This window comes from Dermacentor albipictus, chromosome 4, assembly GCF_038994185.2.
Source record: "Dermacentor albipictus isolate Rhodes 1998 colony chromosome 4, USDA_Dalb.pri_finalv2, whole genome shotgun sequence".
Classification (NCBI taxonomy): domain Eukaryota; kingdom Metazoa; phylum Arthropoda; class Arachnida; order Ixodida; family Ixodidae; genus Dermacentor; species Dermacentor albipictus.
Window position 1 is genome coordinate 39,167,734 of NC_091824.1, and position 19,169 is coordinate 39,186,902.

The window sequence follows — 19,169 nt, forward strand, 5'->3', positions numbered from 1 at the left end:
TTTGGTCTCTGTTTGTCCCATATTACTTTCGGCACTCCAGATTGTTACATCATCTGAATATAGTGCGAAGTGGATACCCTCAATCTGCGCGAGACCTCGAGCCACTTTTGACATTGCCAAAATAAATAACGTGGGAAATAGGACGGACCCTTCTGGCGTCCCACGATTCCCAAGTTCCAGGGTTATCGATTGGAGTTCGCTTAACCTGAGACAAGCAGAATGGCAACCGAGAAAGGTTTTGACTATATTGTGCAATCGCTTACCCAATCCCATCTCCGAGAGGATATCCAATATGGCGCTGTGCTTGATGTGATCAAAGGCCTTTTCTACATCTGTACCCGGCATTTCCCCATGATGTCCCTCACGCACATACAAGGGGTGTATGCTGGACAGAATCATGCAATCCCATCGGTGTGCAGGTATTAAACAACAACAACAACCAACAACCCCATCGTGCGAGAGGCGTCCGCTGGCCATACTTAGCACATTTCAGGTCTGTTCATATCCTTGCAGTGTATGCCTAAAGAATACCAACTGGATGTCGTTGCGGCAGGAGTTTGTTTCGGGGAGGAGGAGCACACATTTTAACGTGGGGGGAGGGCACGTCCACTGTGATACCCCCCCCCCCCCCACCCGGCTACGTGCCTCAGGCGGCCACTAGGAGGTTGTGCAGTTTCGCAACGCTAAAGCCCACAATGTAACTTCTAGTTCCGCAGGTAGTAGAACCTGGAGTTCCAGTTCAGAGTTTTCTTCGAGTAACGAGGTGGTTTTTCTCGGGATCACGCGGTATCTAGCTCTAACGAGTATAATCAAGCAGTGGGGGCTTACGACTGCTTCTCGCGGACATTGGGTTAGAAAAGCAAAAGTGTTGGTGCGAAGTCTCGTGAGTTTTTTTTTCTTCTTTTATTCGTCGCATATCCCACAACCTCGCAGCTGATCCCGCTGTAACCAAGAAGGGCTCGCGTCATCGTCCCAGTGGGGGCACAGTGGGGGTCGTGGCGTTCTGGCAGCCCAGTTCCTGGTCGGTGACCCAGTTGAGGTGGTGGCCCCTCAGTGACTCCGGCGTGTGGCAGCGGTTAGGGCGCCAGTTCTTGATGTGGCCGCGCATGAAACGCAGCTTGCAGTCGCAGTGCAGGGGATTGCCTGCGAGAATCAAAATGCGCCACGCGTGGTCAGAGCACCGACGCGCATGGTAGAGCGGTCACTTGCAGAGAGCAAAGAGAATTGAATTTGATGGCACGTCTTTACCATGTGACTGTATGCCGGCGAACTATAGAAAAGGCTGGATCGGAGAATGGATCGAAACAACACAACGCGAATTTTGCCTCGGTCATAGTTCACCAAGCACAAAGCGGACGCCTCGTAAAAAGTAAAACGTACATATGTCGTAACTACTGTATGCACGCGTTGCTGTTACATTACTTTGCACTTATGATCTTTGTAAAATCTTCATTGTTATTTGCAGTGCGAGACTCCTGACTCACTTCGTTCTCGGAAACCGACGTTATTCAGTCATTAAATGACCCAACTTTCGTCTGCTGGCGCTAAGCGGATGCTATAACTAGACTGAGCGCTTTGAGGGGAGGCAGCAGTACGGAGATTGTATTACGAAAATAGGACACCTTGTGGTCTAGCCCCTCGGTATGCATGGTTACGAGACGACATTTGCAAAGCAGCTGTGTGGTTACCTGCGATGATGAGGTCGTAGAGCGGCTGCTTGAAGATTGGCGCGACGCTTTCCTCATCAAACGTCCGGATCAGGTTGTCGCCAAGGTCCATGGCGATCAGCTTGGGCATGTCTTGCAAGAGGTCCTTCGGGACGCTGGTCAAGCTGTTGTTGCTATTGGACACCACATTCGGAATGTTCATTAAATCTGGGAGACAAGTCCACGCAATATATTTAAAGGTGTACATTAAAAAGAAACGCTCGATCAGTTTAGGCTGATAATGTATTCTTTCGAACTTCAATTTTCTTTAAATTCGCGGCAACAGGTTGATTAATGAAGGAAAAAAATGGAGGTCGAAGCTCATCGTTCTTAAAATTTCGCGCCGAATCGGCAACGTCGGTGCGTCAGTGTGACGTCAACGGTTGCAACGAATTTTTTTTCGTGTTTGGGCCGTTGCGGGTCGTTTTAATTTCTTAAAGCTTGCGAATTTCAGTCTTTGACTCATTTGGAACACAATGCAGTCTCCCTTTAACTAGACTGTAGCAAAGGCCGTTAACATCTTTGACGTTGCGGTAAGCAGGTGCGGGAGCTTCAAGGAGGCGCTGCCACACGTCTTTCATCTTTATGTCTTTCCTTGCTCACCAAGCCTCTCATCGCGGTAAGAGTGCCGTTATTGGTATGGGTAATTACTGATACTTATTAAATTAACGTTCTATTTAGTGCCCCATTAAGTTTGCTTCTTGCGGCTCTTCACAAACCGCAGCAATATTCTTGGCACTATCAACAGCACGAAGTCGCCATTTATGCTCTATCCGCCACACCGAAGAAATTTGTAAAACGTTTCTCTACTGGCATTTCTTATTCTCTGAATCGATTAACATGCTTGAGTTGTTATTCCAGTCATATCGCCTTCACCCTTAGGAAAAGGTCGGAGTAGTTACTACCTCGTGCCACGTCATTTGCTACCTTAGTATATCTGCAGTTGGTAACGATAGAGCTAGTAACAGTACTCACTAAACAAGGTAGTCACTGTTTCTGCTGTGTCTTAGTTACCAATTTCGAATACAGTTAGCTCCACCGGATTCAAAATTCTCATATATAATACATATCTCGGACCCACTGTGGAATACGCCTCAGCTGGTCCGACATATAAAGCAGTGGTGAGAATTTTTGTATCAGATGGTGCTAACTTGCGTTTGGCATTGGTAGCTGAGACCCATTATTAAGACCGACTTCCTCGTTTAGTCAGTTATGTTACTAACTCTATCGTTACCAATTGCCGTTATACTCAGGTAGCAAGACACCAGATAGTAACTACTACGACGGCCGCCGAGCCCTTAGGGCCGAATCCTCCTTTAATAATGTAAATTAAGCCTCTGTTTGACATTGGCAGAAAACAAGTTTCTGTAGAACAACACTTACAGAGTGCCTGACGGCGGGTACAGCAAAAGCCCACATTCGACCTCTTCCTTCGCAGTGAAAGACACTTCGCTTTCCCGCATACTCACTGGAACATGAGGCGCCAGAGTTTCGGCGCCGGCCTGGGCAGCATGGACCTCTTGAGCGAGCTCATGGAGGTGTCCACGACCGCGATCACCTCAAGGTTGGTCAGCGGGGCCAGCCAGTCGTCGTCCACGTATTCCAGATGCGACGAGGTGACCCCTATGACGCGCAAGCTCTGGGGCAGTAGGTGGAAGTCGTTGGTCAGATTCACGGAACTCATGTCCGATATTGCCAGCACGCGAAGCTTGTGCAGTTCCTTCAGCACGGCCCATGACTCCGGCAGCGTGCTGTCGTCACTGAAGGTGATCTCGGTGAGCGTGTCCTCGAAGCCCTGCGTGTAATGACGAGAGAAAGATACAACAAAAATTCGGGCATAAGCAATCTCAGCGGCACAACGTCCTGCCACTGCTGAAACGGGTCATTATCGATCCCTCTTGGACTTCATTAAGTCAGCAAATCTTTTTTCATTCATTTAATCATCCTTATTCACCCCATCCCATACCCTTGTATGCCCTGAGGCATTTATCCTCGCATTAAAGAAAAAAAAAACGTGTCATGTACGAGACATGTGTTGCTGTCAGGCTCTTCCCTCTCTCTTCTCCCTTGACGCGGTGCGCCATCTATCGGTGCCACCGCAAAGTTCGCGAGTGTCCCAAGTTGGCGTCAAAGAGGTTACAGACAGATAGATATACTGCAGTTTGAGTGGCATTCCTCAAAATGTTAATGCCATGAATAAATCTTCAGACGTATACGCATTCATGTGAGCGATTTGTCTCCCCTATTTCTGTCCAGTACCTGTCCAAAACACAACGAACATTGAGCTGCAGCTCAATGAGACCAAGTTTTCCCAATATGGCTCCAATTCCCTCCAGACGTCGCAATCTTGCTGCGCGTGACCACTATACTAAATACACAATTATGTCTGACGGGATGTTCGACACACTTCGTATTTCGTCAGCAGTAGTGAAGACATAGTTTTATTCTTCATCGTAATGCTTGCAGCCAAAAATTTCATACTTATATTTATTGCAGAGGACGATGACTCCTTCCGGATTTGTCCAGTTAACCCTGTCTGGCTTCAGCGGACTCTATCGCATGCCTGAAAATTACTAATATCGATACTCCACACTGTTACTTTTGCTAGGACTGCTCTAAATTTGCCGTGGAGCATGAAAACTTACAAGATAGACAAAATCTAGAGCGGCACCATACACAAGCGTAACCAACATTGCATTCCGGCCAGATCGAAAAGCTGAATGTTACGCATAGATGTATTTCGACAGGCACAGTCCTGCTCTGACTCGCATATTCGTCGTTCTTGTCTATACGAGCCTCGATTAATGAGCTTTGGCGCGCACGCCGTCCTCGCAAGCTTTTACCCTTGCTCAGTGCTTAGCGTATGACACAAATGAAAAGCGGCGCCTGAGCTGAGTAATTGTAGTAAGCACAAGGGGGTCCGTACTGAAACTAACGATCGACTGTTTTAATGTGCCACCATAGGACGCTCATGCGAACGAAAACCCGACGGCGTCCGTCGGTTAATCGTAGCGTGGGAGAGGGAGAGAGAGAGAAGGAGCGGAGGGAAGTGCGCGCCATCACAAATCTAGAGGAGGAACGACGAAGATGAGAGAGGGTGTGGAAAGGAGGAATAAGGTGGCATGACGTCACACCTTAGGGGCCAATAGAAATGCAGGTGGCGCGTGACCCCCTAAAGCCCCTTGTTTATGACACCGCGCTTCGGCGCTCACAGCCGGCCGACTACTAGACAAGAGGAAATGGCTCTGTGGCGCGTTGAGGTGAACTTGGCAGATAGCCTGTGCTAGGTTCAGGCATATCTTGTGAAGGCCCGTGTCTTTGATGGCAGTTTAGAATGGATGGCAGCGTCGTCAACGAGTGGTATAGAAAGTCGTGCTGAGGAACGTCGCTGAAAGAAGGCCGAGGCGATGCGACGGCGACGACGGTCCGAATCAGAGGAAGGCCGTAAAGCTCGTCTGGCGGCAGAAACTGAAGCGAAGCGCCGAAAGCGTGCTGCATAGTCAGAGGAGGAACGCGAAGGGTTAATGCTCACGCATTTCCGTTGGATCAATCAATTCGTCACCCATTATGTTATTTTGTATGTAAACCTGAAAGCGAACAATAATGTGGGTATTTGGTGGTGTACAGTGCTCTATCTTTAAGTCGTCGTGGACTGACATTTGCTGTCACCACTTTACATTATCTATCTACCAATACACTAAACAAAATGGCATCCCACGATGCCTCGCTCCGTCAGCAAGTGGCGATTCATACGGTCTGGTGAAACAACACTTTTCAGCAGCAGGAATTCCCAAGAGGTTTCTGCGGGCTCGTGGTGTCACGTGGATGAGCTCGAGCAGCGTGCTAAAATGGGCCAGACCTTCAAAGCGTGTGCAGACCAGCATAAAAGAACAGCCTCGGAATGGTCGGCCTGGGAAAGCCTCGATGGAAGTCAATGAGGAGACCATCGATGCACTCATTCAAGAAGATACGCGAGTGACAGTAAGCGAGCAACAAGAATCCATGGAGTAGTGTGCAGGAGCTGATTCAATGCCTAGGTTACCAAAAATAAGTCCATCTCAATACGTCGAAACACTGCAGAAGCTCTGCAGCGCATTGCGCGATAAGTGACCTGCAAGAAGACTTATAGAGCGTGAAGTGACAACGAGCGACATCACATTTGTCGCCAGCAGTGGAGAGAATTCTTGCGCATTCGCCGTTCAGCCCCGATAGGGTTACTTGGGACTTCCACTGGTTTGGATATCTGAAGGATCAAGTTCGACGCCAATGATTCAGAACAGCAGAGGTGATCCATGCAGCAGTGTATCCCTGCCACGACAATGCTGGAACGGCGTTCTAACGGAGGGTTATTTGCCAGCTTCCTAATCGGTGGGGAAATATGGGTTCAGAGAAATGGAGACCAAGCGGAAAAACGACAGAAAGAGTGAAAGATAATGCAGCGTATTAGTTTGCGAAAGGTTATCATTCATTGCTTTTGTAGTGTCACCCTCGTGCGAGCAAGCTAGCCGGGTCCATCTGCAGCTTGTAGCAAGCATCCTTATCATCGCAACCACGCACTGCGACGTTGAGCTGGTCCTGACCCCCGGGTTTATCTATGACGATAGCCACTGCGATAGTGGAGGTAACGTTAGCCATGCTGGCGCAGACAAACAGCAGAGAATGCTATGGGGTTTTAGCGATATACGTCGGTGCTTCAAAAATATACACAACATTCCCCGACGATGAGAGCGTGGTGGAGCTGTTGAAAAATTGACGAGTGTCAGAGTATCTATCAGTAACGATAACTCACTGCATGTTCTTGGGAAGGGAAAGCGCTCACCAGTTGTGCGCTAATAATCCTTTCGTGAAGCCAAGTTCATTCGCGAAGCTTACATTCAGTTGGCGCCGCGCAGAGGGCAATCGGAGGAGGAGTCAACCCTTCTTGCGGTTCTCTTTTTTTCTGGCTGACCAGCGCGACACACATGGGTTACGCTACATGCGGTGCCCGGAGGTGGTCAAATGCTCTATCGCAAATAGCGCAAACGCAGGGGTAGGGGCATGACAGCTCTGACCAGGAGAGACTTGCCTCTTGTGTTTAATTTTTTTAGCCTAATTATTGCGTATGGCACTCACGATCCTGCGGCTCCTGGCTAAATATGTTTATAGAAACCACGCTATGTTGCCTCGCTGCACAGAACATCACTTTATACTCTTGGAAACCACTGAGAGAACTCCAACGGGATAATTCCTAAAAGCTCCTGAGAAATTAGGCAACCGCATAACCCGAAAAAAATGGAGCGTGCATGCCGCAGCAGACATGCCCTGTCATGTAACACCATAACCTCTGAGATAGGGTGACCCGAGTGTTGAAAAACACGCGCGGTTAGCAAAAAAAAAAAAGAAGAAATCGAGTAACGGCATTTGCGCAATGGATCGCGGTGAATATCTGCGCTTCCAGAGTCTGCATGTGGCGTATACAATACGCAGTTGCGCAGGCCCAGAAGTTAATCGCGGTGAATGGGACTGCTTCTACCCTCCGTGGATGCTTAGCGGCTATGGTGCTGCGCTGCTAAGCACGAGGTCACGGGATTGAATCCCGGCTACGGCGGCCGCAGTTCGATGGGGGCAAAAACACTCGCGTACTTCGCTTTAAGCGCACGTTAAAAAACCCCAGGCGGTCTAAATTTCCGCAGTCCCCCACCACAGCGCGCCTAATAATCAGAAAGTGGTTTTGGCACGTAAAACCCTATAATATATTTTGTGTGTGTGTGGGGGGGGGGGGGGCTGCTTCTGAGCAATTTCGTCCATTAAATTAAGAAAAAAATATTGTGCGGGTTTTACGTGGCCGAAGCCAAGATATGATTATGAGGCACGCCGTAGTGGTGGTCACTGGATTAATTTTGACCACTTCGGTTCTTTTAACATGCAATGCACGGTACACAGGCGTTTTTGCATTTCGTCCCCGTTGAAATGCGGCCGCCTCAGTTGGGAGTCGCACCCCGCACCCAACACACGGCGAGTCTTAAACCAAACATTCTGACTCCGGGAATTGAGCCCGGGCATCCCGGATTAAGGCCAGGTAGCCTAGCCACTAGACCACGCTGAGACACTGTGGTTCATCTTTACTGAGTTTATACAGCAGGCTGTAACACCAGGAGAAAAAGGAGCCCAATTGATTGCGCGGTTAGTTTATAGTCAGCGTTGTATACAACTCGTCTTCCTGGTGATATTATAGTTGCATTTTGCTTCATTAAGGTGCGTTGGAAGACCAGTTGATTCGATGTCATTACGCCTATTATTCAGCGCGTATGATCAACGTGCTTGGTGTGATCATCAAAATAAACAATGATTCATGTTTCGCCCGATGTTCGTATGCATTTGTTATATACGTAATCATGCCTACAGTCCACCTTAGTTAATCGCCACTCCATCACGTGTCCCTAATAGCACTTAAATCCACGCTTTTTTGTGTTCATGTTTGCAGTGATCAAGGTGGTACAGTCGGAGGCGAAAGTGAACGAACCGTGGGATCTGAGAAAGCGCTAAGTCTTTCTGCAGTTTTGGCAATGTGGTACTCGGATTTCCAATCTGTATTACCATCAGAGCAACATAATGTTGCCCGCTTTTCTTGGCAAAGGTCGAAAACTTTTGAGCAAATGAGCGTTTCCTTAGATTCTACGGAAATTAAACCGTTGGCGCTGGCTGTAAACGTAGACTCACTGTTAATTAAAGATATCATGCAAGTAGCCAGCTCCCATCTTGCGGGCGCTGCAGTTGTATAGTCTGCGGAACTGTTGTAGATGCACGATGCAGGTGGTGACAATGATTATACGATGATGATGAACGACTATTTATAACGGCATCTCCGAGGCAGCGACAAATTGCCACCTTTGACCTGCTTGGGCTAACAAACTTTTTCTACATGTAGTGGAGTGCAGTATTTTGCTTATATCTACTTCATGTTCTCTCTGTTTAATAAAATGTGTATCCCTGTGTTTCAAGGTTACTTATGTCTCGAACCGCCCGGTTCCCTGGTTTCCGACTTCTTTTTTTTTTACCGTACATGTTTGGTCTGTGAAATCGGCAAGATTAAGTCGGAGGCCGCCGAGCTGGGAGAAAGAAGCGAGTGCTGGAGGTAGGGCACTTGGAGGTGGAGGGAAGGAGCGTGCGGCAGAGGGGAAAGGGAAGGAGGCGGAGCGGCTCGGAGGAGGAGAGTAGGCGGAGGCGCGCTGGGTTCACTTCCTCTGGCTGTCGCTACGGGCTGTGTGCGCCCTATGGATGTGCCGCGTTCTTCTGGCGATCGAGAGGCCAAGCGCCGTGTGAGGAGGACGGAGAAGCAGCGCAAGCGGGTGCAGGCCGAGCGCGAGTCGACCGACCTCAAAGTCGTCGGCAAGCACCGGGCACGAGCCAGGCAACATCGGCAAAAGGCGTGGGCCAGGCGTGCCCAAAAGACTCCAGACTCCCGAAGAACGTGCTAGGTGGCTTGCGACAATGCGGGCGTGTCAGGCAAGATGGCATAGCTTACAAACTCCGGAACAGCCCTTGTACGCTCGCGCGTAACCCGCGTTCGCGAAGTGAAACGTCACCAATACTGTCCATCAATATTCCGCTTTAATGCTACTGTCAGCTTTGAGCCCCGGCGTTTCCAGAAGGTCCGCCTTCCCGACGGCTCTGGCTGAGCGAATATCTTGGCATTCCATTACGATGTGTCGAGTCGGTTCCAGACTTTTGCAGCCGTGGACACATACCTCAAACTGCGGGAAGTAGTGGCTCCTATAGTATATTGTTTTACTCAGGTCGCCATCTTGGATGTCAAATAGCGAGGCACTGCCCCCCTTTGTATTATCGCACAATTTTTCTCACTAGATTTTCGACTTGGCGTCTTGTAAATACTCGTAGAGTCTTTCGTTTCAATTCTTTGCATCCGATTTTCTGTCTTTATTACACAAAGAAAAGCCGACACAATTTTCCTTATGTCGTCTGCCGTGAAGCTGAGTGTCGCCAGACTTTCCACGGAGGGAAATTTTCTGGTACGGGGCTAACATGTGTTACCTTTAACGACGGAACTACATTTACATGTAAGGTACACGTGCATTCATTCGCACGATCGCAGTCCTGGTTATGGTTTGCCTGCCGCGCTATAGTGCTTCGTTCTTCTTTTTTTATGACGCTCCTGTGGAGAGTTCTAGGAACGCAGCGGGCACTGTGAGCTCGCGCTCCAAAAAAATTGCGGTAGCACGTTATATCAGTCTTTTAAATGCCAGAAAAAAGAAGCATGTTTTCAATTTGCTTTAAGGTTGGGGAAATCTCTTTTTTATGTTTTGAATGAATATTATAGGCGACATGAATCAATTCCAAATATGCGTAACTTTCCGGGTATCTTACGACAAAATTGATTAGTAAGATTGGGATTAGCTGCAGAAGAAAAGTGTTAAAAATCTTCTGGCTTCTGCTCTGGAGCAATGCGATGCTTCTTCATTCAAAGTACAAATTTTCGCACACCTAAGAATGTCTAGAGACTCACCTTTGAGCAGTAAGATGATGGGGACAGATAAATAAGAAAAAATTAATTATGAAGTTTTACGTGCCAAAACCACTTTCTGATTATGAGGCATGCCGTAGTGGGGGACTTCGGAAATTTCGACACCCTGGGGTTCTTTGATGTGCCCGTAAATTCAAGTACGCGGGTGTTAATTTTTGGCTACTTGTGGCGAAGTAAGCATGGTGATAACTGCGGCAGGAGACACGAAAACTTTGTTTGACAAACAAAAACGCAAGAGCGGCCTCTACCTCGAAAGGGTGCTGCTCGGCGAGCGTGAAGGTGCCCACGGTGACGTTGTTGAGCTCGAGCACCGAGACGTCCAGGTGAGCGAACGCGCTCGAAGGCAGGTGCTCGAGCCGGCTGTCCTTGAGCGTCAGGTGGATCGGGGCTCCCGCGCGCAGCAGCTGGATCTCTTCTTCCAGCTCCGACGCGTTGCTGAATCCCAGGCACGTGTAGTCGTGGTCCGTGAAGTGCCGAGGGTAGCGGCACGAGGGCAGCGACGCGCAGCCGCAGATCGCCGCCAGCAAGACGGCGAGCGCTGTCGGGGCCCGCATTCTTCTTTGTCGCTGTGGGACCTCGTACGGGTTATGCGGCGAGTGATGCGCGAACAGCCCAACGGCAGCCCTAGAAACCCGCCGTAGAGAACGGCCTGACCTCCTGGACGTTGCGCTTTTAAAGCGGGTTCAACCCCACCGGACTTTGCAACCCGCGCGAGCGCGTTAAGATAAACAGTGCTCGTTTTCAAGTGTTTTCGAGGCATCGACGTTGTTTAAGCGGAGAAGCGGGACCCTCTTCTCCAGCTCTTCCGAGTCGAGAGGAAAGTTTTCGCTCTGTCATGGGCTTTCTTTTTCTGGACGTGTCGTTGTGCGTGATTTTCGTTATAGAGTCGACCCGTCCCGCAACTGGCACCGCAACCGCGCAATGTCTCGGTGCCTGTAGGGCGTTGCGTAGCAGAGCCGCGGAGTCAGGGGTTCGATCTCCGGCAGCGGACATCACTTGTCATCGGCGGGCATGCACGATGCTGAAAAATGCTCGTGTGCCCAAATTTCGGTGCATTTTGAAATGCCCGGAGCTGTCAAAATTAATCCTTGAAGCTATTGTAACAGCAGTTACTACAAACACACAGAACAGAAGGCCCGACACCACAACCTCAACAAGTATCAACGAACTCGCCCGAGAACAAGTTATAATGAGTCACCTTTGTCGCACAGTGGAACCTTTTACATGTTATAATGTGTCAGAATTCTTAGGCGACTCACCCGCGAAATCTGTACACCGGTCGTTCTGTCCGTTTGTAACGCGTCACACGATGCCCACCACGAAGAAAAAAAGTCTAGGGGCACTTAGTGATCCCTGCGTGGATGAATGCGAAAGCACTGCGGCCACCGCGTGATGCTTAAACATTATGCCACAACGCAAGGTCGTGGGTTGGAATCCCACCAAAGGTCGGGGGTTCACAGCCTTTTTCGATCATCGTGTAGTCTCGCCATCAACGCCGGATTTTTCGCCTCATGGGCCGTTGAATGCATTTGCATTAATAATGTCTTCTTGGCATCCTGGTGATACTCGACTGCAACGAATAGTTATGTCATCAGCGTACAGGTTATGTTCTAGATCTGGTTTTTTAAATCATGTGAGTAGCTTCATACCTGCAATGGTAAATAAAGTCGGTGAGACAATGGAACATTGAGGTGTTCCGCGCGTGATTGGATGGCTAGGTGTACATATTCATCAAGTTTCACTTTAAAACCGGCGCTTCACTTAGGAAGTCTTTAACATAGTTGCATAAGGTACCGGTTTAGTTGCCTTGAAGATCTCAAGAATTGCTCGGTGGGAGGACACTATGAAAAGCTCGTTGCAAATGAACTCCTACGTTTGTTCTTAGTTGAGCTGTACTTCGTAAATCGTACACCTGGTTTTCGATCCTCAGCATAGCGTTCCGAGTTGCTAACGGGTTTTCTGAAGCATATCATTGTCTGGGGTAAAAGTTGAAGGCCTTCCATGTGCCACTCAAGACGTTCTAAAAGCATCTTCTCCATCAAATTTACCACACAGGAAGTTAATGATACGGGCCTGAAATTGGATATTCTGTCAGATTGTTTTCCTGGTTTAGGAATGAGTATTACTACTACCTCACTCCATTGTTTTGGAACTATTCCTTTTTCCCATGCTTTGTTTATATGTTCCAGCAGAGTCACTTGATAATTATCTGCCAAGTTTTTTCAACTATGCGTGCGTGATTCTGTCTGCTCCGGGGGTAGCGTTCCTATTGAAGCTAAGCATGACGGCGCGTGATTCACGAACCGAAAAAGGCGAGTTGATCTGGTAAGGGACGATCGTCACTTTTGATTGGAAATAATGTGTGCGAAAACTCTGCAGCTAGCTCCTCTGCATTTTTTTGTGCAACATTTGCAGTTTAGAATGCGCATGTCTTGGTTTTTCCTGAACTAGAAAGGTACTCAATATTCGCCAAGCCTTCGTGATATGCAGCTGTTTGTTAAGCTGATCATAGATTTCAAGCCAGTTCTCGTTGGATAATTCCTGGGCGTTATTTCGCGCTTCTATCGTGATTCTTTGAATTGTTTTGGGTAATGCTTTGTTTGGTTATTTCTTTTTGAACTTATTTTATTAACCTGCAGCGCTTGTTCCAGAGATTTAGGTGATGGACATCAACTTAGGGGTGATATTCATCTGTTCCTATTTTCTTGCGTTCCTTTTGTACACGGAGTTGATATGTTCCACCCGAGTATCTACGTCATCCCGTGGGTCTCTCCGTAAGAGTTTAGCTCGCATATCGTACCATTTAGTAATGTTTGTTTTAGTAAAATTTCTGTCCGCGGTTCGTCCTTTCTTCACTATAAGCTGCGTCATAAGGGTATAATGATCGCTACCTAAATTTTCTGGGACGCTCTTCCATATAGCATTCATGGGTCCCCTGAACAATGTTAAGTCCGGGTTCGTATCTTTCTCGACGCTATTGCCTGTTCTAGTAATCGTGGTGTCGTTTAATAGGGTAACATGTATGTTGTTCATAACGCATTCTAACTTTCTGCCAGTTGGTGTCGTCAAGTAATATCCCCAAGCTTTACTTGAACTGTTGAAGTCTCCTGTTAAGAGAATGGGGTATTTTTTAGGCCCCTTATGTGTTTTCTGTGCCATTGAGTTCTTGTTATTTGACTTGTTAGGAAGCCAGTAAGCATTCACGAAAATTATTTCCTGTGCGCTCTTCAGGATTCTGCACTTTATCGTAACATACTCTTGCTCCTCTCGATTGTCTCCTCCCATGCCGAGCTGTACGGCTGCTTAGTCGTTCTTAACGTAACTTATGGTCATGCCGGCTGCCTTTAATAACATTTGTCTCCTTCGTACATTTCATTTTAATTCTAGGTTGCTGAAACAGCTGGTATTCTGGTATGGTTGTTATCCTGTTTGATCCCTGCACCGTCGTTATATAATGTGGTCTAAATTCCTGTTCTATTCGCTGTAACAGCAGCGACTTCAAATCAAATCAAATCAAATCAAATTCTTTATTTTCCAAAACAAGTTTTGTGGTTGACAGGGCTAAAAGCTGCGGTCTGCAGCTTGACAGAGGCCCGGACACCATATTCAAGGCAGGGCTTGACCTCGACGTGAACGTCGAACCGTTAAACAAAAATGTACAGAAAATAACAGTTCATAAGAATACATAATAACAGATATAATGCTTATATAAGACCAGATATATATGATACCAGATATATATATATACATATACATATCTATATATGTATATATATATATGTATATATATATATATATGTATATATATATATATATATATATATATATATATATATATATATATATATATATATATATATATATATATATATATATATATACATGTATATATACATATATATACATATACTATATATATACATATATATATATACATACATATATATGTATACATATACATATATATGTATGTATATATATATATGTGTGTGTAGGAATGTGTATATGTGTGGGTGTATATATATATATATATATATATATATATATATATATATATATATATATATATATATATATATATATATATATATATATATATACACCCACACATATACACATTCCTACACACACATATATATATATACATACATATATATATATGCACACATGCGTGTACATACATGAATTCACTGATGCATACACAGAAACACATATAATACATCAGGAAAAGATATCACATTCCAAAAACACTACAATGTGAAATACAAGCAGTCACAAGAGTATTTAGCTTCTGTTAAAAAAAAGGATATGAATGTACGTAGCTGCACGACAATAGTGGTAGGTATGATATTTCTTTTTTTTAGATCTTTCTGAAACCTCTGCAGTTCCACTGCTAGACTATTATCTTATTTTTAGTCGGACTAGCAATAGTAGTAGTAAACCTTAGGTTGTCCGAGGTGGGGTTTATGGATTGTGAGGGCCCGTCCTCTTCTTCCTCAGGCGGCGGCCAGGCCTTGCGTTTTGGCGGCGTCTTCGGCCATCTGAACGACCGGGAGTTGAAGATCCGGGTCTGAGCTGAGCAGTGCAGTCTCCCACTGCTCTAGGATGCTGATGGGAAGGGGAGGCAGTGAGCTAGTGTGTTTTTTGGTACTTATCAGGGGGCACGCCCACTTGATGTGGTGAAGATCGACTCTACCTGCGCATAAATTACAATCCGCTGTATAAAGCCCGGGACAGAGGTGACTGTGCGTCACTGGGTTTTGGAAAGTGTGCGCCTGTAAGAGGAAGCTGGTTACTGATTGCTTTTTATCTAAGTTCTTGGGAGCGGCGAGTTAATGGCCCCTGCCCTGGTGCTAGAACTGTAGAATTTTCTTGTAGAATACATGGTCCCTGCCTGAACGGTGGAGGAATTCGAACTGCTATTTCGCAAAAGGTTGCCGTGCGGCCGCTTATGGCCAATTCGGAGTGCTACTTTTATTTCCGATTCTGCTCTTCGTGTTGGATGTCATGTTCCATGGAGATATTATTGTTCTCTTAGTCGTGAATCACTACCTTGTTAGGTGTTTCATCTTGCGAGTAATGCGATAGATTATGAGTGTGCTTTCTCGTCATGTTCAGGATTGTCTCGATGCGGTTAATTGTTTATTCTGTTTGTTCTTGTCTTTCTGGGAGTAATGCATTTTGCTTTGCTAATTTTTCTATGACAACATCGCTTTTTTGCATTTCTGCTTGCAGGTTAAACATTTTTTTCTGAATTTTAGTTACTACTACAACGATTTGCTCTAGTCTGCTTAGGATACGAGCTCTGTCATTTCCGCAGCATTGTTATGTTGTGTACCTCTGTCCCCCTCTTTCTCTTTAATGCTCGCTGGTAGATGCCTAATTACGTTCCTATGAGATGGTGATGTCTGAGCTTCTTTCAATGCCTGACTGTAGGAAGGGTGGGGATTAACGGTGTGACGTGAGCGCGGAGAAGACCTGGCAGCTGGTGAAAGGTGCGAACCACTCACCCACGTGCGTCGCGCTTCTCGAAAACGTATTTTGTCTTTCAGTATTCCCAGAGTGGTCCTGTTCGCCTTCTCTTCGTTTACTCTTGGTTTATGGTGCAGTCGTGGTATTTCTCTGTCAGGGACCTTGCTTGCTAGCTACGGTGCTCTTGTTCTAGTCGTACGTCATATGGCTGGTGCTCCGGCCATATTGCTTTTCTGGGCTAATAAGTACTTAGAAACAGTTTGTTGTTGGGAGCTCAGGCCACATGATCCTACCGTGGCTCCTACTGCGGCTGCAGTGCGTGTTCTTTGGATTCCCCAATTACTTTGCGGGCTCGTGCTGTTCGTCCCATTTCATGGCGTTTAAGTAGTGTTATTGCGACTCTTGCAGCTTTTCCATTTGCTTCGTCAGCTCTTTGACGTACTGGACAATCGGTGTAATTTTCTGCATGCTTTCCTCCGCGAATCCGGCAGCGTAGCTCGCAGTCATGATGAGTTGTCTCCATGGGATCCGGGAGGTGACTTAGCTCCACATTTTTTGTATAGACCACAAATTTGTTCTTGTGGGGACAGACGTCCGCGTCCTGTCCAGTTTCAACGAATGAATTACACAGCACGCTGCGGGGCCTGTACTGGTACATTCGCATGACCAGCCGACGGTAGAGAGCGTACCCTGGTAAATATGTCTCATTGAGAGCTATCAGGGTTGTTTTCGATGAACCGATGTGCGTTACTTGCAGGATTTTAGCTACTTGCACTTTTACCTCCCTTTCAAATTCTTAATTTGTCACAGAACACTCTATACCGTGAAATACACCTTTGTTTGTGTTCGTGCCATTCGCCTTGCGTGTGAGGACTGGGTGCTGTGTTACAATTATCGAAACTTGCCCTACGCGAATAAGCTTCTCTATTGATGCTGGATGGCGGCTGCCAATTGCTATTAGGTTTTTAACAGTCTTCACCTTCACGTAGGTATCTTTCTCTTCCGTAGTTGTCGAGCCGGCTGCGTGCACAGCACTAGGTCCAAGACAGTCTTGTGGGAGTTACAATACGTACGTACCGTCGGTGACTGTTAGGCCGCTCATCGTCGAGCAGGCAGAATGGACGGCGTAGGGCTGCATGATTGTTTTGTATATACTTTTGCAGTGCCGCGAGTTGCCCATGCGTTTTGTGAATGGGGAAGCGTCCACCCCCCAGCGCCTCGGGCGGCAACCGTTTCTGTTTTTGAGGGGTCGGACGGCCCGCGTGGTGTTGGGTGACGAGCCGAGGCGCGCGCCGCCGCGGGGGGCGCGGTGCAGAGGCGGAAAACGGATTCGGAGAACATGCTTTTACGCGCGCTGTGTTGACATTCCGCCGATGGTCATAATAGGGCCACGCGGACAAAGCTCGAGTGGGACGGTTGTATACGCGACGTTGTGGCGCCGGCTCTTGAGTCCCCTGCTAATTAGAGACGCAGCTGCTAGCAATGTTGACCACGTCTGGCGCGTACGGAGCGGGGGGTTCACGCCCCTACGCATTCGGACGGCAGCCACGTACATCTTGTTTTGAGCGCTGGGGAGAGCCCGCTTGGTGTCGTGTTACAACATGCAGTGCGCGCCGTAGAGAGGGGCGCGGTACGCATGCGGAGGCCGCGTTCGGAGAATGTCGTTTTAAGAGCACCCGAGTCCGGATGCCGCCAGCGGTAATTATTTTTCTACCAGGAAAAACCTTGAGGGGGACTACGGTACGCGGTGTTGGGACACCAGCGCCCGAGCCCCCTTGCTGGCTAGAAACGCCGCTGAGGTGCGAGATGGCCTCAATAAATCGTGCATGCCTGGCGTGTTTGCCGAGGCCGTCACGGACCACGTGGAAATAGGAGGGGGAGAAGAAGATGTGGGAAGAGGGAAAACAGGGTGGTTTTCCAATAGATTCACTTATGAGAGTAAGCCCATCCCTTTGGGTTGTGGCTTAAGAAACTGTCAACTCTCATTGGCAATTGCTTCCGTGGGATGGGCTAACGACCCTACCGCCCTTTTTCTTTGCCTCTTTCCCCTACAACAATCGAGACGAGGTGCTTGTTCCTCAGTCTAGGCTGTAATCACTAAACCTGATAGAACAGTAAGACTCCGTACGATGCAACGCTAGTCTGGGCCGTAACCACTTAGTGGTAGAACAGTGAGACTCGGTTGGTCGTATGTAGTGACAGTTGTCCTAGGCTCTAACTTAAGAGAGAGTAGAAGAGTAAGGCGCTGTTTACTTGTGTGTTTTGTATCAGTGTTCTTTTGCTAACTCTGTATTTGACTGTTTAAATATTTCCGTTACAATATATCTTCAAGTTTTGTTACCTCCAACCTGCCTCCTGCTTCATCAACGCCGATAAACACCTTGAAGAGACTTTGGTCGACTTCAAGGAGAAAAGAACAATCAAAACTTAACTTACGCCTGTATTAGTTTAATTAAAATTTTCTCCTTTAGCCCTCGGCCTTTGCTGGCCACCTGCCTAATTAGGCTCAGAGTCTGTATTGCGTGATTCTGCAGCCTCATGCTCGTAGGCCTACTCTATTAGAGTAAAACGGCGTCCAGTGACGTATTTGCGAGGTGAGAAAAAAAAGTGGCGCAAGAAAATGCTATGAAATCACGCGGCGATATTTCTTGTAAATCGAACCACATGTTTGTTGTTTTCAGTCAGTTCGCGAGCGCGTCATGCTTCAAATCCAGGCCATGGCGGCAGCATTTCGATGGGGGGGGGGGGGGGTGGAATGTAAAGAACACCCACGTAGTTAGATTTAGGTACAGGTTAAAGAACCCCAAATGGTCAAAATTAATCCGGTGTGCCCCACTATGGTGTGCCTCATAATGAGATCGTGCTTTTGGCACGTAAGACCCCATAATTCACTTTTTTTCGCCTTTTGCCGCGTTCTCTACGCGACGCCAGCGCGTGCAAGGGGCTTCGCGCGGGCGCTATTTGCGCTCAGGTCCGAGCAACCCTACTCGGAATTCTAGCTTCAAAATTACTTTAGTGGGATCCAGCTTTCCACTTAACTTGTAATTATTCGAAATTTCGTCTCTTGCCACTTCACCAATTCGTTGACTTAACGAAGTTAGGAAATCGAGAAGGCTGAACACAGCAATTCCAATTGGAAATGGAAGGAGGCACGCGTGCAAATCGCAACATGCATATCGTCCCACGATGCATGTAGGCAGCATGCATGCACTATATAGAGTATAAGTACAAAAAAAATCAGGAATGTCCATTTTGTGACCATTCATGTAAATAGTTGTTACAGAAATATTTTCTTTCGAATTTGCACTTTGACGAGTGAAAAGATCAAAAGTGCGTCAAAAGAGAGACCATCCTTGTGAATTAAACATGGGCGCTTTCCAATCACTATTGGCCACTGGGCACTGTTATCGCCTTTGAGTGGAAAAGAGCCTTTGATTGTGCACTGCTTGAAAGGGTGCAATGACTGTCTT

General features: G+C 47.2%; 1 protein-coding gene across 1 annotated transcript; it reads right to left on the reverse strand.

Annotated features, from left to right (window-relative positions):
* Window positions 1-915: 915 nt before the first annotated feature.
* Window positions 916-10,783, reverse strand: LOC135911431 (platelet glycoprotein V-like). The gene is made up of 4 exons (XM_065443717.1): window positions 10,476-10,783; window positions 3,176-3,501; window positions 1,689-1,840; window positions 916-1,143 (listed from the first exon to the last, which is right to left on the reverse strand). The coding sequence occupies exons 1-4, from the start codon at window positions 10,779-10,781 to the stop codon at window positions 965-967; spliced, it is 963 nt and encodes a 320-aa protein (XP_065299789.1). The 5' UTR covers window positions 10,782-10,783; the 3' UTR covers window positions 916-964.
* Window positions 10,784-19,169: the final 8,386 nt, after the last annotated feature.

Coding starts and splice junctions, on each gene's coding strand:
- LOC135911431 (XM_065443717.1), bottom strand. CDS start 10,781: ATGCGGGCCCCGACAGCGCTCGCCGTCTTGCTGGCGGCGATCTGCGGC. Junction 3,502..10,475: donor CCGAGCAGCACCCTTTCGAG/GTAGAGGCCGCT, acceptor CATTACACGCAG/GGCTTCGAGGACACGCTCAC. Junction 1,841..3,175: donor CTCTGGCGCCTCATGTTCCA/GTGAGTATGCGG, acceptor GGTGTCCAATAG/CAACAACAGCTTGACCAGCG.